At 42.1% G+C, this 22,481-nt stretch overlaps 1 protein-coding gene across 2 annotated transcripts in view; it reads right to left on the bottom strand.

Moving 5' to 3' along the window:
- Positions 1-4,533: 4,533 nt before the first annotated feature.
- Positions 4,534-22,481, bottom strand: part of sardh (sarcosine dehydrogenase) — an 85,243-nt gene continuing 67,295 nt past the window's right edge. For both annotated transcript variants that reach the window (XM_074690967.1, XM_074690968.1), the window contains exons 18-22: positions 22,099-22,192; positions 14,285-14,447; positions 13,981-14,149; positions 11,521-11,656; positions 4,534-6,283 (exon numbers count right to left, since the gene is read on the bottom strand). In XM_074690967.1, the coding sequence (XP_074547068.1) occupies positions 6,155-6,283; positions 11,521-11,656; positions 13,981-14,149; positions 14,285-14,447; positions 22,099-22,192 (691 nt within the window). In that variant the 3' untranslated portion in view covers positions 4,534-6,154. The remainder of the gene's footprint in view (positions 6,284-11,520; positions 11,657-13,980; positions 14,150-14,284; positions 14,448-22,098; positions 22,193-22,481) is intronic.

Consider the following 22,481-nt stretch of genomic DNA (forward strand, 5'->3'; position numbering starts at 1 on the left):
ATTAATGGCCTCCTGGGCAGGATCAATGAATCACTCTGTATCGGTAAACACTCTGTGCTCAACAGCCAGCAACACACTCAGAGAGGGCAAGCCCCACCTGTACATACAAATGCCTCCTTCCACATCTGCGATTTATGGAGGCTGCTCCACACGTTAACACAGTGTGTGTGTGTGTGTGTGTGTGTGTGTGTGTGTGTGTGTGTGTGTGTGTGTGTGTGTGTGATGAACTGGTTGTATGGTTTGGCCTGAACTGTGCACATGTAAATGGATGTAAGCACAGATTTGTCATATGTCATGACAACTTTGCATCTATAAAACCTTCTGCACTTACGGATCGTGCACTGCAATTTTCAAATGAAAAATTTAACTCCCTTAGTTTTAAATTTAACACTGCTCTGGTGTTTATATGGGAACCTCAGAAAAAGTGTTAAATTAACACTTTTCAAAGTGTTAAAAGTTTAACTCTATGACAGTGCCACCCAGTCAACCCTCACAGTGTAATGGTGTTAAATGGACACTAAAGCCACATTTCCACCAAGCAGTCCAGGTCGGTGCAGTATGGTTTGGCATGGTTTGGCACAGTTAAGCCTGATCCCGTTTGTGTTTCCACAGCGGGAAAGCTAGATGCCGAAAGCCGCAGCTGATCAACAATAGTGTGACGCCGTAGCAGCACAACACAGTGTACCCAGCTAATAAATCCAACGGAGAAGAAAACGCAACACAGTAAACAAAGGGCACGGATGGAAAACATGCAGCATTTCATCCTCTCTGTGATTGGCATGTAGCTCTCTGATACAAAGTGCAATCAAGCTTTGTTTCAGAGAAGTCTGTGAAGTCTGGAGAAATACAGCTGCTATCGCGGCGTAAGTGACAATTCTTTTGACCAATCAACAGTCTGCAGTGTTGTTGCTCCACCTTCCAAGAGTGGATCGGTTCAGTCAGGCACCCATATGAAAGGGTCCCAAAAAGTGGGACGGCTCGTCTCAGTTTTTTGGGGATCTGTCCCGGGATGAGTCAGTGGAAATGCCGCAAAAAGCGTGCCGTACCAAGATGAACCGAACCAGTCTTGGTGGAAACGCGGCTTTTGTTAGTGTACATTGTTCTTCCATCAGTAACACAGGAGTAAAGAAATTGTTCAGTTAACACTTGTTGGTGTCCTTCAGTTTAGCTGAAATTTAGCTATAGAGTTAATTAGAGTAAAAGTGTGCAACATCTGAGTGTTTATACACTCCGAAACAGACTGAAGAAATACTGAGAACATAATTTTTCTCTTAAAAAAATTCCATTGGATGAAATGTCAAGGGAAAGATCCTGTCATCAAAATACTTCTGAAACACAAGGTAGCCCATAGATGCTGATCCCTCCTCACAGCCTCACAGCAAGAAGGTCACTTGCTTGATGCCCAGCTTGGCCAGTGGGCCTTCCTGTGTGGAGTTTGCATATTCTCCCTGTGCATGCGTGGGTTCTCTCCGGATACTCCAGCTTCCTCCCAAAAACATGCTCATCAGGTTAATTTAACACTCTAAATTATTAAATTATTAAATTTAAAAAAATAAATTGCAGGGGTGAGTATGTGCGTGAATGGTTGTCTGTCTCTGTGTCAGCCCTTTGATTGTCTGGAGACCAGTCCACGGTGTACCCCGCCTCTTGCCCAATGACAGCTGGGATAGGCTCCAGCCACCCACAACCCTGATCAGGATAAGAGTTTAAGAAAATGAATGAATGAACCGCTGTAATCTTCCCAAATATTTATATCTTTACACATATGGTATGTGCAGTTGAATTGATTAATTTAGATTTTGCATATTCATATTTCTTTCAGTTTTGTGGATAAACTGTTTTGACTAATGGGAGCAAACAGATATATGCCATTTATTTCAATTTAAAGCTTGTTCAATAACAATATACTGTTATTGTAACAATACTGCCAGCTCAGGTGAGCTACATTATCACATGCAGGTTATGTGTGAAGTGGTAAAGTGCTGTCCCAATCTGAGTTATACCATGTTGAGCCCTTGTAGAATTATGCACTCCAACACTTTCCAGGTAATCTTAATTAAGTCACTCATACTAGATGTATAGGGCTCAGGGTTTAGAGGGGACATTAAGATTCAGCCACTGTCCTGCGTGGTCATCAATGCAGGGTCATCTGCATTCTAAGTATTCCATGGCCTCAGGTAAAGTTGTACGCTTTTCCCCCGCTACCTCTCCTGCCAGCATTTCTCAGGGGAGAGAGGCTGCTGGGTGCTCAGGTACTCTTGGTGGCACTAGATTGGCCTCAGAGGCCATGGATGAAAGGAGTCCACGAGATGCTGGAAGGCTGTCCTTGGCGTCTTCCAGTTTGAAAGGGACACGTTGTCCCAGATGCAGGGCAAAATATGGCACCCACAGCCCCAGATGATGAGACTTCATGAATGGCCCTTGAGAGGCAACGTCTCCTCTCTCTTAGCCTTCAGGGACAGGTGGTGGATACCTTATTGTCCTTACAAGCACCTTTGACTCAGCTTCTGTACAGCAGTAAGTGGAGGGTGTTTAGAGACTGGTGTAATAACAGCGGTGAGGACCCCTCCACCTGTCCCACCTGTCACCTTTCGGTTATTTTATAATTTCTCCAGCACCTCTGTGCCCTTGGGTCGAGCAGAATCAACTATCAGGGGTTACTTTGCAGCAGTCACAACAGTCCAGGTCAAGTGTGATGGCTGGTCCCCAGGGGCACATCCTCTTACTGTTCAATTTTTGAGAGGGGTGAGGAAGGGTCACCCTTCTAAGAAGATTCTGCCGCCCACCTGGGACCTACAGGTAGTCCGCAGAGCTCTTTGTCAGCCTCCTTTTGAGCTGCTGCCCAGTTTTGACCTTCGTCTTCTTTGTTGTAAGACTGCTTTTCTTTTGCCAATTGTATCGGCCAACTGAGTGAGTGAGCTGGGCACTCTCTGAGTGGATAATGCATGTCTTCGGTCTAGGGATGACAACAAGTCTGCCCACCTTTTTCCAAATCCAGCTTTTCAAGATTTCTAAGGTTCTAGCCAGGACATTTACTGCCAGGCCTCTGGTGCCTGAGGCCTTCAACCCTCCTCCACACTGTTCAGTAGAGGAAAGCAGGTTGCACAGTCTCTGCCCAGTAAGGGCCCTCAGGTGTTATGTAGACCACACAGCACCCCATCATACCTCTGGCAGGCTCTTAGTTTTGTATTGGACTGTTGAACTGATTATCTTATCTTATAAGCATGCTGGGGTGGATCCCCCTTCAAGGATTGTGGTACACCCTACTAGAGGGATTGCTACTTCGTGGGCATTATTCCCTGGTGTGCCCCTAGAGGATGTGTGCAATGCTGCTGGTTGGGCATCATCACTTACTTTTGCCAGGTTTTATCATCTGAACCTGGCCTCACCTGCTTTGCCCTGTGCTATCCTTGAAGTGGCAGCAGATTGAGTGCTCTTCCTGTCATTCTGTTTCATGCGAGAGGGCGCTGTGATGCAGCTCTAAAGAGGCTGTTTAGTTATGTTGTTTGGAAACTTGTGTTTGCACATCTCTTTCTCATGTAAAAAAAATGGATTAAACCCAACTACTTGTGTGTTGTTTGATTCGCCTGCATGGTCTTGCCCTGTGGTCGTGCCAGTTTGCTCTCCTCATGACTAATTTGGTACAGTGTTGTCACGAGGTTACAGGTTCACTGAAATTAAATCAACCGAATGTTTACATATGTAAACACGGTCTGAATGAAGTGAACCTGTAACCATCTTCGTCACTTGATGGTGGAAACTGGCCCTCCCCTGTTTCCCAGTCGATAGACAGCGGACAAGGTACGCATTGAGTGACGATGCACCTACAGGTGTGACCAATTTGGTATAACGCTCCTACCATGAGGGGAAATGGTCACTAGGTACAGGCTCACTTCATTCATAAAACTGTATCAACATATGTAAACATTCTTTTGTGCCCTCTGAACTCCTCAAGGGATCTTCTGTAAATTGGGTGCACAATATTAAGTGTGTTTTAACAGCAAAACAAGACAAGTGAGAGCTCTTAAGGCTCTCGTCTGCTTGAAGAACAAAACGAGGTAATGGGAGTTTACAAGCAGCAGCAGCAGTTGGCAGTTTGTCGGCACACAGCAAAGCGACGGGGGGTCGGGATCAGAAAACAAGGCTCTATCTGTGACTTTCTGAGGGCTCTCATCTAATTCTGTCATTTTCCTCCAGCAGTGTTTTGTCCCTCCCTGGTTGAATGTGCCTCAGGGTGTTTTCTTTCCCCTTGTCTTCCAACTCTGATAAACATTAAGACTGTGTCTGCTTTAAAAAGTCTGTTTTCACTCACTGTTATCAACAAAAACATCATTCACTGTGATCTGACTCTTGCTGCCTGAAGGCCTGGCACAGTCTCTGAATCCTTTAATTCCTCTGTACCACTATGGGATAAATTAAAAACCACAACACTATTTTAAAACAGCTCATTATAAAGTAACTAAACTATTCAACTGATGCTTTTCTTTTCCAATAAAAGTCTCTTTGAAGAAAAACTCAGAGGCTCTTCCAGTTGATTCAGATTTTATTGGATTTAATCAAAAAAACGTACAAATGTCTTAAAATTGACATCATCATCATCAGTAGGTCAGTGAAAAAGACTATACCTGCATGTTATACACATTACCTCTCTTACAGCTACCATTAGTTATACTGCTCTTTGGTTAACTACTGTGCTGACCTTCAGTTTTCCAAAGATTAAGACTTCAGAGATTTTTGTGGATATATATTGGCTCTGTTTGTGAAGATGTAGTGTCTATGCTGGAGACATGAATACTAAAGATTGTTGTTGTGTTTTTTCCTTCACTATACCTATCTCTGTTTTTCTTCATTGCAACTGTTTTACTCTCATATAACATGCAGTAAATTGGAAATAACTCCAGATATTTAAAGTTTAAAGTACTCAAAGAATGGTCCAAAGCATTTACTCACAGGACTCACAGGATTAAGACTTAAGTGTAGGGGTATAAAAAGTTAGCAACTGACCATTTGGCATATGAAAAACAAAGTATTCTAGCTGTTTTTGCATCACTGTCTCTGTTGTGAGGTGGTTATTTTTTTCTCTCTGTGGTCGTTTTGCCTCTTAACCCTTAAACTTTCTGCTCAAGTGTTAAGAGCATTTTTAAAATATGGTGTACTGCTACAGCTTGAAATACCTTTTTCTGATTTTTGTGGTTCCTGATTTTAGTGCTCCAAAAACATAAAAAAAGACATTCTTGGATGGAAAACTAAAGGGTTAAAGACCTAAAAGTTAAAGTTAACGAGTTAAAAGGAGAAGAAATTAAAGGATTAAAGCAACAGTTTCTGTAACTTAAATGTTTTTTCTTAATATATGGCTTCTTTAAAGTTGTTTCAAGTTTCTCTGATGCATTTTTTTGTCACTATGATATTATTTTACTCAGTCATCTTTAATTTTGTCAACTTGTAGTCTTTGTCACTTTGTTTTTGCTTTGGTTGATTTACACATAGTTTGCCTCTTTGCAACATCTTTTGTATCATGTTTTCATCTTCAGGCAATCTGATTTGTAGCGTTGTCATCATTTTGCTCACAGTTGTGGCTGTTTCAAGTCTCCATGTGGTTAGTCTGCTTCCTCTTTTTTGTATCCCTTCAAGTTTTTTGAGCTTTTGTTGTTTTTGTTGTACGTCTTTGTACATCTTTTTTTCAGAAACTTGCCTGTAGAAATGTAAATAGTGACTCAAAGGAGAGAACCTAATGTGGGTCCTTAAATCCCTGGGGTTTGGAGTCTGTCAGGCCTGTTCATGTCTTTGTAGCTCGTGGCAGCAATCACAACACTTTGAAACCCTAAAACCCAGAGCGGGTGTAAAAATATGGAGCTCAACAACAAACAGATCATCTCATCAGGTTTATGTTAGGACCTTTTCACATCTTGACACAGATTTTATATTATTTATAAAAACTAAATCTTAAAGAGGACACAGAGCTGTGCCACATACACTCTGTGTTACGTTAAATTACAGATATGAACAGAATTATCATCGTTCCAGATACCCAGCATTTTAAAAAGAGATCAAAACCAAGACGGGTTCATCCGCCTGTAGAAGCTGCGCTTTCTCAGCCTCTTCCTCCAACCACAAGCTCCCATGTGACTCTCATCAGTTTTTGCACATGTGGTCCTCAGGCGTAGATGCCTTTGACGCGTTTATTCTCGGGGTCAAATGGAGTTTTGAGGTGGGCCTTGGCCTTGTATGTCACTCCCATCCTCTCCAGGGTAAAGTCGCCACTCTTGATGAAGTCAGCGCTCACCTGATGGAGACAGATGGCGAGACAGAGAGAGAGCAATGGGATGAATGTGAGAGGGAAAAGGGATGTGGAGGGAAGTGAGGAAGGAATGATGATGATGATTGCTTAATTAGTCATTGCACATGTTTCTGAGCAACGAAATTACATTTCAGTTCAGAATTTGGAACATGGAGACACACTGGAGATTAAAATAGAGTGAAAATGAGATGGCTAATTAATCCAGCCTGTGAAAAATAATGCTCTTCATAACAGACAATCTCACAGCCTTCATCTGTGACAGAAGAGAACTGCGCAAGAGTTACAAAACACCGAGAGCAGTTCATCCCATCATGAGTCAATGTCAGCTGCCTCGTAACCCAGAGAGCTAATTTTCACTGACTGACTCCCTTTTTCCCTCCCTGCAGCCCTCCCACTCATCCGTCACTCTGTCGTTCTTACACACACACTCACACACACACTCCAGCACCGCTTACTTTTTACTGTATCTGTGTTGACATCTTTAAAGAGAGTGGTATAGTAGCTCAGTCAAAGGCAGGGCCGTAGCTGTCTTTGCTTCCTTTTAAAGGTCTAACGGATCGAGTGTGAAGCAGAAGAAGATTGTAGGCAACGTTTCTGAACTTTCAATGCATTGATCTTGAAATGACAGCTCAAAAAAAACCCTGACGAAATGGCTATAATTAACTTTGTTAGATCACAGTCCTCTGAGTCACTGAGTACAGCAAACTTGCAGTGTGGGCTGCCTCTATCGATGTTTATTCCTGTTTATTAAAAGAAATCAGACAAAATCTATAAATTGCAGCAACAGCACCACCAGCTTTTTTCTCACAACATATCAGCCATGGCAAATTAACCATGTTTTCAATTGTGTGTACATTTACATCTTCTGTCAATGGCACAAACAAACCAAAGTCTATCTATTAATGTCTCACCAAACTACGTTTGGACTGTGCTTGGTCTACTTCATAAAGCTAAAGCTCTGGACGTCCTGCAGAAACTCTACAACTCTTACAGCCGACGTCTTTACATCATTGTTTTTACAAACTAAACTTATTATGTGGTATCAAGAGACAACTGAGGGACAGATAATGTTTGTCCTCCTCATCAGCTGACCCATCACGTGATCCAAAGCTTAAGTACTTCCACTAAACTATTATCCTCACAGTGTTAAGTGATAGTGTTTTAACAGGTGTTTGTTCAAGGTGTTCAGTTAATTTCTGAGGATCTGAAGCGGAGAAAAAAACTTCACTGTTGCTTCAGACTAATCCACTGAGAGCTGTCAGCTGCTCTCACACACACACACACACACACACACACACACACACACACACACACACACACACACACACACACACACACACACACACACACACACACACACACACACACACACACACACACACACACAGGCTATGTTTACAGCCAGTTATTAATCCTTTCATTTTCAGAATATTAGCGATAACCCACTTGCACACGGCCATGTAAAAACCAATAATCCTTTTTAAAAACCAGAATATGCTCATATTCTGGTTTTTAAAAACCTGAAAATCCCTCCTGGGTTCCTCCTTTTCTAGCCTGAATATCTGGTCATGTATGCACCTATCAGGCATATAGATGAACCCATTCAAAGGAACATTCATTTGTGTTCTGCTCATGTTCCATTCGCAAGAAATCTTGGTCTTTTGAGTACAGGAAGTCCACCGTGCTGCTGTTGTTGTTGTTGTTGTTGTTATGGAAGATGAAGTGATGTACATTAAGTCATGACGTTCATGGTGCATCGAAATGTTGTCCATGTGTTGCTGTTTTTATCAGGACACCATGTAAACAGGAATAACCCTGTGAGCTCACACATGTACACAGGATATTCTGAATATTTCAGAAACTGGAATATTGACCTGAACCTGAATATTGACCTGAACCTGAATATTGACCTGAACCTGAATATTGACCTGAACTTGAATATTGACTGCATGTAAAGGTAGCCAGTGTTGGAAAGGGTGCACTTGATTTATTCACCCAGTCTGCCCTGTTTGTGGAATAGTTAATGTGGAGGGGTGTCATTTTTAATTCATAATTTCACTGGTTATCTGTTCTATTTATTGTGTTTTTTTCAATGTGAATCTTTTCTGTCATGATGTGAACAAGTTATTTTGTATCCTGAGCCTTTTATTGTATTTCACATCATATTGTGAGTAGACTGTTTCGTTACATCCTTAGTCTTCGTGAAAAATCTGTGCAGTCCCAGATTGAGACAAGAAAGAGTGAAAATGCTCTTGGTCTTGAGTACTACCTCACTGGTTTGACCAGACTTGGTGACAAATTTTATCAAGAAATCACTAAAAGAAATAGTCAACAAATAGAGCATTCATATCTGACTTAAATGATAAATAAACATGCCAGCGCTCCTGGCCTTTCGTTGTTTTCACAAAATTAAATGTAGCCCTATGAAGAAGTTTAAACCCCTCGGTAGAGGCCAACACATCAATCTGAAGTCTATTAGACCATCTGAGGTCTAAGGTCCAGTATGCTCCATTCATTTAAAGCAGGAGTAGGGAACCTTTTCCTTTAGTGGTGCCACTTTAAAATACACTCATGCCCAAAGTGCCAATACTTACTTCTTTCATAAAACCATTGACAGTCACTAAGAAAGTCTCCTTGAATGGTTTTCTATGCAGAGCTATGCACTGAGAAATGTAATTTAATTTTCAATTTAAAGTGCAATATATAGGCATATCTCCTTCCTTTAAAATTTAACAATTAACCAAAAATCAACCTAAAGTGCAACAGCAACATAAAAAGGCATATCTCCTTTAATATTGGTTGAAAGACCATTAATAAAATAGAACTCAGAGGTAAACATTAGAAGACATCTTCCTTGAAACAAGGAGAGTGAAAGAACCTGAGCTTAAAATTTCAGATTTGTTTTCAAAAAGACAAGCCAGATATAAGCAAACATATACATATAAACAATATGGGAATGGAATGCAAAGTGAACAGCAGGTCGTCCTCGCTCTCATAATCACTCATCTTTACGTTGTTATTGCATAATTCGTCCTGGCAGACTACCTGCATTTGTTTATATCTGGCACACCACTCGTGGACTGATACACTAAGCAGCGAGCGCCTCGTAGCCAGCTGTGGCTCTGCAGTGGAGGTAGCGCCATTTTATAACACGATGAGAACTAGAGCCTTATTTAGCGGTGTTTATGTGTGAAAGTAACGCGCTGAAAATTCTCTAAATAAAGCGTGAATGCAGACCGATATCAGATTTTTTTCAGTGGGAGTCCGTTTATTTGTGTTTTTGGTCAAGTAAAATATGGCCCCGTCTGAGTACAGAGGAAACTGGCAGATGAGCAGGGAGGGGGTGTTTGGTGTGTGCGCCCTGGGCTTCTGCTGCACAAAATCACTGCTGTAAGGGTACTTTCTGGCCTTAACCTTGTGAAAGGACCCAACTTGTTCCATCCCGGAGGATCCCTTTAGGCACGGCACGGTGTGTATGGCCAGTGTGTCGCGGGGCGTTCAAGCTCCTCCTCTCCTCCACTTGCCATGTCTGAACACCTCCCTTCTCCGCTCGTCAAAAGATGTGTGCAGACGAGCACACAGCTTTTTTCAGAAACCAATCCGCGGGTCACATGTGTGCCGAACCGATAACGTCGATCCGAACGGATCACGGATCAATGATGATCCGTTGCACCACTACTGTTTTGCTGCTAAATAAATGTGATTGTGAGCTAGGAGACTGACGTCCCAAGAGATTTGCGGTGACGCACTTGCAAGACACATTGGCACACTTCTAACGTCAATGATTTAAATTTATCATTTAAAGTTATTTGTTAAATTTTAACATAAAATATTTATAGGGACCACAGATGAAAATTAGCTCTTTAGCTAACTCTGGCTTGACAACTTTCTTGTTTTGCATGGTCCCTGTCAAATAAACCAAAAAAAATAGTATGCTCAACACAATAGTTTTATTATCTATTTCATTTATTTATTTATTTTTTTCCTCTGTCTCATTGTAACTATTCTTTGAGAGCCAACATAAATAGCCTCACGTGCCAGCTCTGGATTGGTTGCCTAATCTTGATTTAAAGTAAAAAAAGATTAAAATAAAACACAATTTCCAGTTTCTCTTTCTGGGTTAAATCTTCAGCTTTTCAATAAGTGTCAAAACTTGGGTTAAATAATGAATGTTAAAAAGAACGGAGTGTAAAAACAGAACACCTGAAGGAGAAAGAGCTCAGAGAGGAGTGCAGGCACTCACTGTATGTCTCTGAGCAGAGGAGCTAATACACATTTCTGCTGAAGCCACTGAAGTGATTGTAGAGGATGTGATCTGTAATACTGAGTGACAGTGTACTCGATGTTTCAGACCTGTCTGTGTGTGTGTGTGTGTGTGTGTGTGTGTGTGTGTGTGTGTGTGTGTGTGTGTGTGTGTGTGTGTGTGTGTGTGTGTGTGTGTGTGTGTGTAGACGCTGAGTGGATGTCTTTGAGTGCATTTCCAAAGTGAATCATTCCAAAGAGCCAAGTGTCAATCTGCTTTGTTTTGTTGGTCACAATTTGGGGAAGGATAATAAACAGATCAGTACACAGACACACACGCACACACACACAAAGACTGACACAGTGGCAAACAACTAGTAGCAAATACACACAGACAGACTGTCCTTGTTTCTCTCAGATATAAATCACAATACTCAGACAAATCACAGTAGGACTGTTCTATTTTTCAGAAAGTCAGAAACTGTTTCTGCCTTTGAGCCGAACACTTCAAGCTGCAACTTTCCGTCTCCCCTCTCTAGCTGCTTCCATCCTTCTGTTTGATGTTCCATCTGTTCGTCTCTGTGTTTGTCTGTGTTATTATCTGGAGAGAAACTCACACAAAGAGCTGCATGCTGCCCATTTAAACTTGTAACTCAGAGCTAAGTGAGCAAAGTGTCCTGTCAGACATCTGAAAACACCCTCAGACTCTGATGTCTGCAAAATAAAAACAAACACTATCATTTCAGTGTTCTCATGTCCACGTTGAGAGAACAGGACATGGTGCTTCATGCTAATGTCACATTATGATGACATGCTACAGCTTGGATTAAATTACAAGCTGCTTTCTTCAGAGTGTGAAGTATATTTTCAGTTGGTGGTAGAGAAGAGTCAGAAAACGAGAAAAGTAGTGAACACAGATTGAATGGAGAGAGATGTAAAAGGAGTCAAGTCATCGTTGTAAGAGCTGTGTGTGTATTTACCACGCCTCCATCAGGGTTGCGGATGTACCCGTAGCCGATAGTTTTATCAATGAAGAAGCCATAATCTGAACGCCGTAGGTGACCAATAGGAACGCCATTACGGAAAATCGCCTCCAGACCAAACATCGGTACTTTTCTGGAACAGAGACAAGAACACAGAGAGACAGAAGGAGGTAAGGGAAAGAAAACCCAATGTAAACTTATGCTGCTTCCTCAATCATATCTCTGTAATCACTGTGCTGTTAAATACTTGATCCTGATTGGTCAAAACCTCATGACAGTTATTAATCCACATTGTTTTAGAAAACCGAAGGGACAATCTCCTCTGACACATCAAACCAAATCAATCTGCTGGAATGAGTCCAGTAAATGTCACATCTGCAGTGTGGCAGGCGAGTTGCTTTCTGTTACATACTGCATCAGCAGGCTACACATCACTGGATCATGTTAAACAGTCCAGGCTACCTGTAACCTAAACCATAAGCTGTGGTGATAATAGCACTAGTGCTAAGCTCTTGCTCATGATACATATCTCTTAGTTATTACAGTTTGACTTGCTGTGTTCATCATCCACGGGCCACTTCTTTTTCTACACCTTGATAGAATCTGGTTGGACCCTCTTTTGCCTTCAGGACTACCTTATTCCTCATGGTATAGATTAAACAAGGTGCAGGAAACATTGCCCTGATCCATACTGACATGATAGGATCACACAGTTGCTACAAATTTGTTGGCTGCATGTTCAAGATGAGAATCTCTCATTCCACCCAAGCAGCAACCTCTGGTCTAAAGATAGGAGAGACAATGCAGAGGTGCTAAAATCTGCTGTTTCTTCAGTGTCCGCTTGAGACTGACTCTGGAAGTACTGGAGGTACCAAGTCAAAAAGAAACTTTTTTCACAGCGGAGATAAACATATTTACAGCCTGGTAAAAAAATAAAAATAAATAAAAAACCTTCTCCCCTATTAATTGCTGATTTTATTTACTGGTAGGGGGCAAGCCAGCGCCATGGGGGGCACTTTGTCCTAGAGAACTGCTGCTCACTGAGCAATAAATCTACGTGCCAAAATCCACTGAGCTGCTGGTGTGTGATCAGCTGATAAGATATTTGTATTAAAGAGCAGTAGAACAGGTGTACATATTAAACCTGCTGTGAGGAGGATCTGTTTTATTTGGACTGCAGCGCCACCTTTAGTCCAGAGTCTCTCGCACACTGTTGTGAAGATGTGACTTTTAATAAGGCGTTTGTTTTCAAACAAATTTTCTTTGATTAAGACAACTTTAACCTGGATATAACGCAACCAGGTAAGGTAGTGGTGGTAGGCAGCCGGGTGCTCTGAGACATGTCTGTAATGTTTAACATTAGTCGATCCTGGTTATGTGCTACCAGTCATCTAGCATGTTCGAACCAACATTAACACAAACAGTTAAGCTCCTGTGTTAGCCTTTAGCTTGCGCTGTATCTCTCTCCTGTTTATCTTTCTTCTGCTCTTCTGCCCTTTTTCTGTCTGACAGTTAGGCTCCAGCGTCCTAACCTGACACATTAGATGGACAGTATAATAGATTTCACTAGTCTATCTGGGCAGCAGCTCTTGGGATTAGTTTTTAGAGGCGGGATCTTCAAAAAAATCAGCAGCTGGTGATTGGACGACCGTTCTGATTGACACACTCACCACAGACCATCCACATCAAGCCATGGTATGATGTAACTTATGTGCGCCACTGCTGAGAAACTATAGACAAACAACTACAGGAACACGAGAAACAGTTGTGATAATGGCGTTAGACGACTGCTGCCGTTTTTTGCAAAGTGAACTTAAGAATCAAAGGAACGCTGACAAGTCTGCTGACGCCACGTCTGCTCGTCACTTCTGCTGCTCCCTCAGCTCCTGCCTCTCTTCACTGATTGGGCTGGTCAAAATTTAGCCGAGTAAAATCATTGATCAACAGAGCCTGGCAAGATGGATCTGCAGGATTTCAGAACCTGAATCAGGCAGGTCCATCTGCTCTGCAAGGTTACCAGTGTCCACCATCACTACAAAATTAATCACAGAAATCTTATTCAGCAGAGAAAGACACAGATCTCTCTTTTCACTACTCAACTTCTTCAGCCAGTGTGGTGTTGTTATAAAGACTTGGACATGCCATAATACAGTCCGGTCATGCTCGACCCGATCAGGAAGCTAAAAAGTAGGAGTTTTAAATAACATGTAATCTGTAAGTGGTGCTGATAATCTCATTTTAAAGTGTGGATTAGGATCAGGAATATATCTAGAGGAGAGACGTTGTCAAGATCACTAAGGAACTCCTCACAGGGACTTTAAAATGACTAAGTGTTTCTGCACTTACACAGAGGCCCTGAACTCCCAAAAATAACACAGCTGACTAGAAACTTCTAGATTGTCTGTCTCTGGCTCCTGCGTCTGTTTGTTTAAAATCATTAACTTAATGTTTACTGACTCATCAATAGTGAAGCACACGATGCGCCTTTTCAGCCCCTCTGCCTTCTGTTTCTCCAGCCTATCACGGCCCTGGAACGAGATGGAGCTCTTAAGTTTGCAGGTGAAGCCTAGCCCCGCCTCCAGGGGTGTGTCATCAGGACGAAGGTCTGCATGCCAGTGCCTGTAGCCTTGAGGAGGAGAAGGTAAATTAAAGGTTACATCCATCGTTATATAAATACACATATATACATTTGTAGCGTGTGCTTTGTTTAAAATGAGAGCTGGATAGAACAGAAACCTCACTGATCAGTGTTTAGTCTCACCTTTCTCTATGCTGAGAGAATCGATGGCCCTGTAGCCGGAGTTGATGATACCATGCTTTGCACCAGCAGCCATGACAGCGTGGTAGACTGGAAGACAGGAGTCTTTGGGAATGTGCAGCTCCCATCCCAGCTCTCCCACGAACGACAGGCGCATGGCTCTCACCTGGAGCACAGAGGCGTAGAGGAAAGGTTCAGATATGGAGTGGGGCTTGTTCACACACTGACACACAGTTTTCCCCTGCTCAGGAGAGTGCAGCAGTGTGCAAGAAACAGAACTGAGGGCGAGAGGCACATGAGGCAAGATAAGGTCCAGAAGGAGAATACTGTTATCTCTCTTTGGATGCTGAATGAATGCTTCAAGTCCTGAGGGGGATTCAAAACCTTGTCTGAAGATTAGGAGGAGGAATAAAAAGGTGACAGGAAACAAAGCAGCTGATACATGCAGCACGGTCAGAGAAGACAGAGTCTGAGAGGTCAACATGTTCTCCTGGTGAAAAGAGGAAAGCCTTTAGCTTAGATTAGCACCATGGATGTGTTCAGATTGTTTTTGTCCCTGGTTGAGCTTTGGAAAAGTAAAGTGCTGTGAAAAAGTATTTTTCCCCTTACACATTTAATCCTTTTTTTTTTTTTTTTTTTTTTTACATTTGTCACTCTTAAATGTTTCAGATCATTAAACAGATTTTAATATTGGACAAAGAAAACCTTAAAGCACTATTTCATTCATTGAGGGTAGAAAACTATCCATTGACTTTGATTAACCTCATGTTTTGGGAAGTTGAGTTCAGTTTCACTAGCCACACCCGGGCCTGGTCACTACCAGACTCACAGAATCAAGGAACCACTGAATTAGAGCTTGTCTTACAATTTAAAGTTGGTTAAAGGATCTCAGATAGCAACACATCATACAACAATCAAAAGAAACCAAATAGAGACATCATGAACAGTGGTGAACCTTCCCAGGACTGGCTGGCCTCCCAAAATGAACAAGAGCTGCAGGCCTTACTTACCTCAGTTAAGACCGCTGCTTGGTCTTCTGAATCAGTATCCTTTTATTGGAGAGCCTTCACTGATTTTACCTAAGTTATTATTTTCTATCATTTAAAATCTTATTTTTACCTTATTATCTTAATATATTATTTTCTATTTCTTTCTTTTTACCTGATTTTGTTTGCTGTCTGATTTTACCAGAATATGATTTGTTTGTAGTTTTATCTGTCTGTTACGCACTTTGTAACTTTGTTTTGAAAAGTGCTTCATAAATAAAGCTTATCATTATTATTAAGGTAAGTGTTTAACCATAAGATAGAGTCTGGGCAAAAATGGCATCCATGAGAGAGTTCCAAGGCAAACCACAGCTTACCAAAATAAACACATTTGCCAAAAAAACACCTTTATTGATCCCCAAGAGCTTTGGGAAAATTGTCTGTGGACTTATGAGACAAAAGTGAAACTTTTTGGAACGTGTGTGTCCCATCACATCTGGTAAAAAACTAACACCGCATTTAAGAAAAAAACCTCATACTTTCAGTCAAGCATGGTCTGGGGCTGCTTCGCTGCTTCGGGACCTGGACAACTAGAACTTTCAACTTTGCTCTCTCTCAACTTTGGGATGTTACCCCACTCCAGCACAGCTGATTCAAATGAATGGCTCGTTATCAGGCTCGCGCAGAGCTTGATGACGAGCTGATCATTTGAATCAGGTGTGTTGGAGTCGGGAACATAAAAAAACATGCAGGGCAGGGGGTCCCCAGGACCAGGGTTGGGTAACACTGTTGTAGAGCATGAACCTCATAGAGCGCAAACCTCATAGAGCGCAAACCTCATAGAGCATGAACCTCATAGAGCATGAACCTCATAGAGCGCAAACCTCATAAAGCGCAAACCTCATTGAGTGCAAACCTCATAGAGCATGAACCTCATAGAGCGCAAACCTCATAGAGCGCAAACCTCATAGAGCATGAACCTCATAGAGCATGAACCTCATAGAGCATGAACCTCATAGAGCGCAAACCTCATAGAGCATGAACCTCATAGAGCATGAACCTCATAGAGCACGAACCTCATAGAGCATGAACCTCATAGAGCATGAACCTCATAGAGCATGAACCTCATAGAGCATGAACCTCATAGAGCGCAAACCTCATAGAGCATGAACCTCATAGAGCGCAAACCTCATAGAGCACGAACCTCATAGAGCGCAAACCTCATAGAGCACGAACCTCATAGAGCGCAAACCTCATAGAGCGCAAACCTCATAGAGTGCGAGCTACTTTAAGGGATAGTTCAGTTTTTTGAAGTGGGGTTGTATGAGCTCTATGCGATCCTTTTGGTTCCAAAGTGAATGAAACTTCATTGCTGCTGTCATAGTCACTCATTTTGAATTTCCTACGCTGCCTCACAATCCTTAGAGTACAAACAAAAGAATTACGATACATGATCAAACTTACACGAGGCTAAAACCAGCGCTCGAAGCATAGCTTGTTTACTTTCCCTACAGCTGAAAGGAGGAGGGGGGACGGAGCGCACTAGCGCTGCGCGGAAGGACACATGACCAGTTAGTTAGGTCCAGATAAATGTTTATATTTCCGAAGACTTAATGCACTTAAAAAATATTTTATGTATCGTACTCTTAAACTGTGGTATTACTTTTTGATGTTAGTTCTTGTAGGCAGAGAAAATAGCCTTTGAATTTGGTACCGTCTGTCTCTGTTAGCGTCTATTTCCTCGTCACCATCGATTAAAGTTTGTGTCTTACTGAGGGAGAGGAGACACCTTTCTACTGTATCTAATGTCTTAGTGGTCACATAGAGCTCATACAACCCCACTTCAAAAAAACTGAACTATCCCTTTAAAGAGTATCAACCTCCTGGAATGTGAAACTCATTGAGCGCAAACCTCAAGGAGCTCAAGAGCATGAACCTTATAGAGCGCGAACTCCGTAGAGCGCAAACCTCATGGAGGATTAACCTCATGGACTGGGACCTTAACCACTAGTCCATCTGCGCTCCTGCTGAGGTCAAACCTTAAAAAGCAAAAACACCACATAAAATGTTTCTCACATCCATGTGCTGTGGTTTTATGAAGATTTTATTTTTGACTTTACAGTGTTAAAGTCCTATTTTTTTCTGAGCAGTTTGGTTTTCTTTAGTTTTTAGTTATCAGAGGTTAAAAATGAGATGTACGTCATGTTAAACAATGATTGACAGCAGTAGTTCTTACATAGTTGTTTACAGGCTCCACTCAGATTCACTATTGCACCAACACTGGCTACAGAATGGCTGCGCCTCTGACTGGGGTGTGTTGGACTCAAAACTGTACAATGGTTAAAGGATGGGCCTGCTAGCCTGCCGACCAAATCTTGTGAATCTTGGTTAAATTAAAAGAGGAAAAAATGTGGCACGTCACAACCCGTTTACTTACCAGATCTTATTAATGCTCTAAGTTTGATGCATTTTGTGGAAAATTTACATAAAAAAAAGCTATAAAAATGACACGATAAGCCATGTTTCAGAGAGGCATAGCATAAAGAGAAAGGAAAGCAGAGAAGAAAGATAATATGGCAGGGTGTGTAAAATGAAGAGAGAAAACCATCTCCAACTGTTTTCCCAGTGGGTCCTGTGACAGCCAGGCCATCTGGACAGCCCCAGATCACCCTAGGCCCCATATGTACACCATGAAACTCTCAGGAGGATGTTACATGTAGGCCTGAGTGTATTCATAACACAAACATGCCAGAAGATACCGAGGCGTCATCCTGAACACATGCACAGCCTCACTCAAAACTGACCAGGAAAACATCTTTCACAGACACAAGCAGGAAAATGCTTGTACATATCCTGCTGCATGCAATCCCTCGCTCCTACTTGCAATTAGAAAAGAGAGAAGAGGAGAATCATGGAGAGGAAGTGAGAGAAAGAGGGAGAGAGGGATTGTAATGAGCTGTGAAGGGAGCAGAGGGCAGAGAGAAGGCTCTGTTCTCGCAGCAGTGCAGCCATTAAAATGTCACCAAGACAAGCCCGGCAAACCAGCTGGAACACAGCACAAGCAACACACACACACACACACACACACACACACACACACACACACACACACACACACACACACACACACACACACACACACACACACACACACACACACACACACACACACATGCTTACATCCACACACACTCACACAAAACACTTGCAGAAGATGCCGCCTGCAATCATGGAGAGCTGCATAATTCATGCAAGAGCGACTAAGACAGGGTGAGAGTGTGTGGACATATGTGCCGCAGCATGTGTCGGTGCAACATGCGTGATTTGATCAGAGGCCAGGAACATTGTGGAGGTCAACAAGAGGGGGCGGGGCTACGTTACCCAACAGCTAGACTGTTTACAACCTCAATAAAAAATAGAGCTGTGAGTACAGTACACAGTTTTACCACTAATGATACATAAAATGAGTTATTCTGTTTGGATTTCTAAATTTCACAGCATGAAGAAAAAGCTGAAAGAAGAGAAAAAAACGCAAGTATAATTAAATCTACAGTCTCCATTGACTGAACCTCAGCTACAACTTATCTGAATCTGAATCTCTTTATTGTCCCGTGGAGGGAAGTTAGTTTTGCAGCATGACACACAGCGGACAAGGTAACAACAACAGGGTTAAACAACATAAAAGTTAAAAAACATAAAAATGCACAAAAACACTAAAAGTTTAGTTCAGAGCTCATACCAAAATGGAAACTTAGTACCATGTAAGCTAAAAGTGCAATGTGCGGATGTGCAAATGAGCAATAAAAGTGCAAAAATAACCCCGGTCTGCTGACAACCTGAGATTTTTCCAGCAGTTTTAACGAGACTGCCAAGACGATTCTTGTTATTCAGGTTCAGGTTCCCAAACCAAGCAACAATACAAAATGTTAAAACAGATTCAATGAAACTTCTGTAGAAGAGAGTCATCATTTCAGTAGAAACATGGAAGGATCTCAGGTTCAAAACATAGTTTGTTGTCAGGGACCACACCAGATGTTTATAGGTCTCAACCATCTCTACATCAGCACCTTTGATAACAGTAAGTAGAGGAAAAGAGGGAGACTTCCTGAAATCAATAATCATGTCTTTGGTTTTTGACTCGTTCAGCTCAAGAGAAGACTCATCACACCAAGTTACAAAATCATCTAGAGCAGGCCCTTGTTCCTCCTCATCCTCCTGAAGAAGACTAACGATAACTACATCATCAGCAAACTTCAAGATGTGTCGGTTGCTGAAGCTGCTGCGGCACTCATTAGTGTATAGTGACAAGCAGCAGCCTTTGGGAGAGCCAGTGGAAGAGGAGAGCACACTGGAAAAACCCCATTAACTCTCAAACACTGTGATCTGTTGGTTAAAAAGACAATTATCCAAAGTTATCCAACCGATCAGGTTAGAATCTAGATTACAATGATGGAGGAGCCTATCAACAAGTAGGAAGAGTTGAATGGTGTTGAATGCTCTTAGCCCTGGCTTTCTTAAAAAGACAAGCCACATTATTCTCCTAAATAGAGAATGCTAGAGACATCTGTTTTCAAAAACACCTGTCTGTTCGATAAAATTCTGGTTTTCAAATTGAAGATAAAAACTGTTTAAGTCATCTGCTAAAACTTTATCAGAAGTAAAACCATCCAATTTCTTTTTATCTTTCTCCCTCTTGCTAGGCGCCGCCCTGTTGGCTAGGGCTGCTTTTTGCAGCAGCTCTCTCTTCTTTGTCAGTTTCTTCGTCTCTTTTTCGTCATCTCTGTATTTGGAGTGGATCATTACTTTGTATGGTTCATTGTTGGTCATGGACACCAAACTTTTTGTGGCTTCAGCGATATTTTTACTACTTTTCTCCTGTGTTAGTCTGGAAATCCTACATGTGACCATGGCTGCATTGTTTACATGTGAAATCAGCTGTTAGCAGCCTGTAACATGTCAATGCTAACTGGTGTAAGGCCTGATGTCTTCCCACAAGGTGAGGAGAAAGAGGTGAGGATGACATGCTGGTTCTCAGGTGTGAGCTAGGAAGTGACGACATGGACCTGTCCTTCCATCCATCGTTACTGGGAATGTAAGATCTTTCTCCAATAAGATGGACGAGCTAGCTGTGCTAACCCAGCAACAGGGGGAATACCAGAGGGCAGAGTAGCATCATGCTATTCACAGACATGGCTAACAGAGTTAACATCGGACACCAACGCTACGTTGGAAGAACTTCACCTACTGACAGGATCCAGGAGACAGAGATGGAGCTTTTGTTTTCTTGATTGCTGCTGCGACTTCAATTTTGTTGTACTTGTTACAATGACAATAAAGTTCTATTCTATTCTATTCCATTCTTGTGTGATCCTGTCATTGTTTTCATTCCATTCTAGGCTTTCTTTAGGTTGTAACTGCTCAGCTCAGCTTCAGTTTTGGCCTCATATTTTAGTTTTGCCGTTTTTATTATTTCAGATCTCACCTCATTCTTTAATTTCCTTTCTGTGAGGACATCACCTTCATTAAAAGCAGTTTTCCTTTTCTGAATACATCCCTTAATGTCTTAAGAGAGTCGTGGTTTGTTGTTAGGAACTATTTTACATCTTAAGATGGGATTCAGAGTCTCTGCAGAATTAAATGTAGCTACAGACAGCATCAGTGAGTTCATGGATGTCTGAACTTTCCTCCTGAAATAAAGACCAGTCTGTGCAATCAAAGCACCCTTGGAGGGCAAGTGAACTGTAGTTGCTCCAGACTTTAACCTGCTTAATGCGAGCCTTTTCCCTCCTCATGACAGATCTATATGTGGGAAGGAGGAGCCCAGGACAGGTCCTGCCTTAGATGTAAATGCCCCTTTGATTGATCCGTAACATAAATGTCAAGTTTTATTGTCCCTTGCAGGACATGTGACGTACTGGTAAAAACAGTTAAGTGGTTTCTTAAGATTACATCGATTAAAGTCACCCAGTATAAAACTAGGAGCATCTGAAGAAATAGATTGCAGATCCTGGGTCACATCAAAGATAGTGTCTGTAGCAGATCTGACGTCAGCTTTGGGGCGGATGTGAACAACCGTGACGAATATTTGAGGAAATTCCCTTGGGAGGTAGAGCGGCCTCAGTGACATAGATAAAAGCTCAGTATCAGGTAGGCACAGCCGCTCACGCACAGTTACATGACTGCACCATCTGCAGTTATGTACAAGCATACTTCTTCCTGAGATTTACACGTCACATCATGGTCTCGATCCAGACACACAGGAACACCAAAGCTGGCAATCTCCAGAGAAGAGTCAGAGACCGAATCAGAAAGCCATGTCTCATGCCTCTCCTTCCGCGTTTCCTGCACCATGACTTCCCATTCCTCAAGTTCTCCTGAGGAATAAAGGATACATCGTGTAGAAAGCTTTTGTCCAACCGAGAGTGTGTGGGGTCATCCCCGGCTAGAAAACTCCATCTTAATCCCATGAGAGCCTCCAGTGTGTGCGTTATCGTTTACTGGGGATACTGGTAACTCCAGGAAAAGTTCACAGAAAGCAATGCGGGGTAAATAATCTCCAAGTCACAGAATGTACAAAGTCCAGATCCGACACTTAAAAAAGGTTAAAAACGGATATAAAACAGACAAAACACAAAAAAAAGCAGAGCAACAAACACCAGCTGCATGTCTCCACACAAGCAGCGCCAACCAAACACGTGATGTGCAGATTTATTTCAAATGCCTGAACTTGTTTTTTCAGTAGTACTGACAGACTTGTTTTAAAACTGCTACCCCAACCAACCCCAGCAGGACTGAGCTGAGGAGCTGTGTGGGGAGTGTCTCTGCTCTTACCTGATGCCCTGCTGCGTTGACAACTTTGTGGGTTGAGAAGGGGAAGGCTTCGTTGCTCAGGTCTGTATCCAACACTTCCTGAAGAACCTCCCGACTGGACAGACAGAGAAGAAACATAAAATGACCAAAATATACATTTTTTTGTCTTTTCTGCTCTGGTAGCAAGTGTTAAGACATACTGATTACTTAGAATGAAGAGAAGGATCAGACTCTCAGAGTTTGCCCTCCTCCTGATTTTTGCCCCTTTTGAAGGCTGAAAAATCTTTTGCCAGAGAAAAAGGTTGATTTCTGCAGGTAGAAAAACAAACTTTAAGGGATTACTTGGACATCAAACAATGACTGTTTCAAGTTTCATGGCAATTCATGAAATCATTAGGCATGTG

Source organism: Halichoeres trimaculatus, unplaced genomic scaffold, assembly GCF_033239565.1.
Source record: "Halichoeres trimaculatus isolate MK-OKI-2021-1 unplaced genomic scaffold, fHalTri1.1 fHalTri1_scaffold_16, whole genome shotgun sequence".
NCBI lineage: Eukaryota > Metazoa > Chordata > Actinopteri > Labriformes > Labridae > Halichoeres > Halichoeres trimaculatus.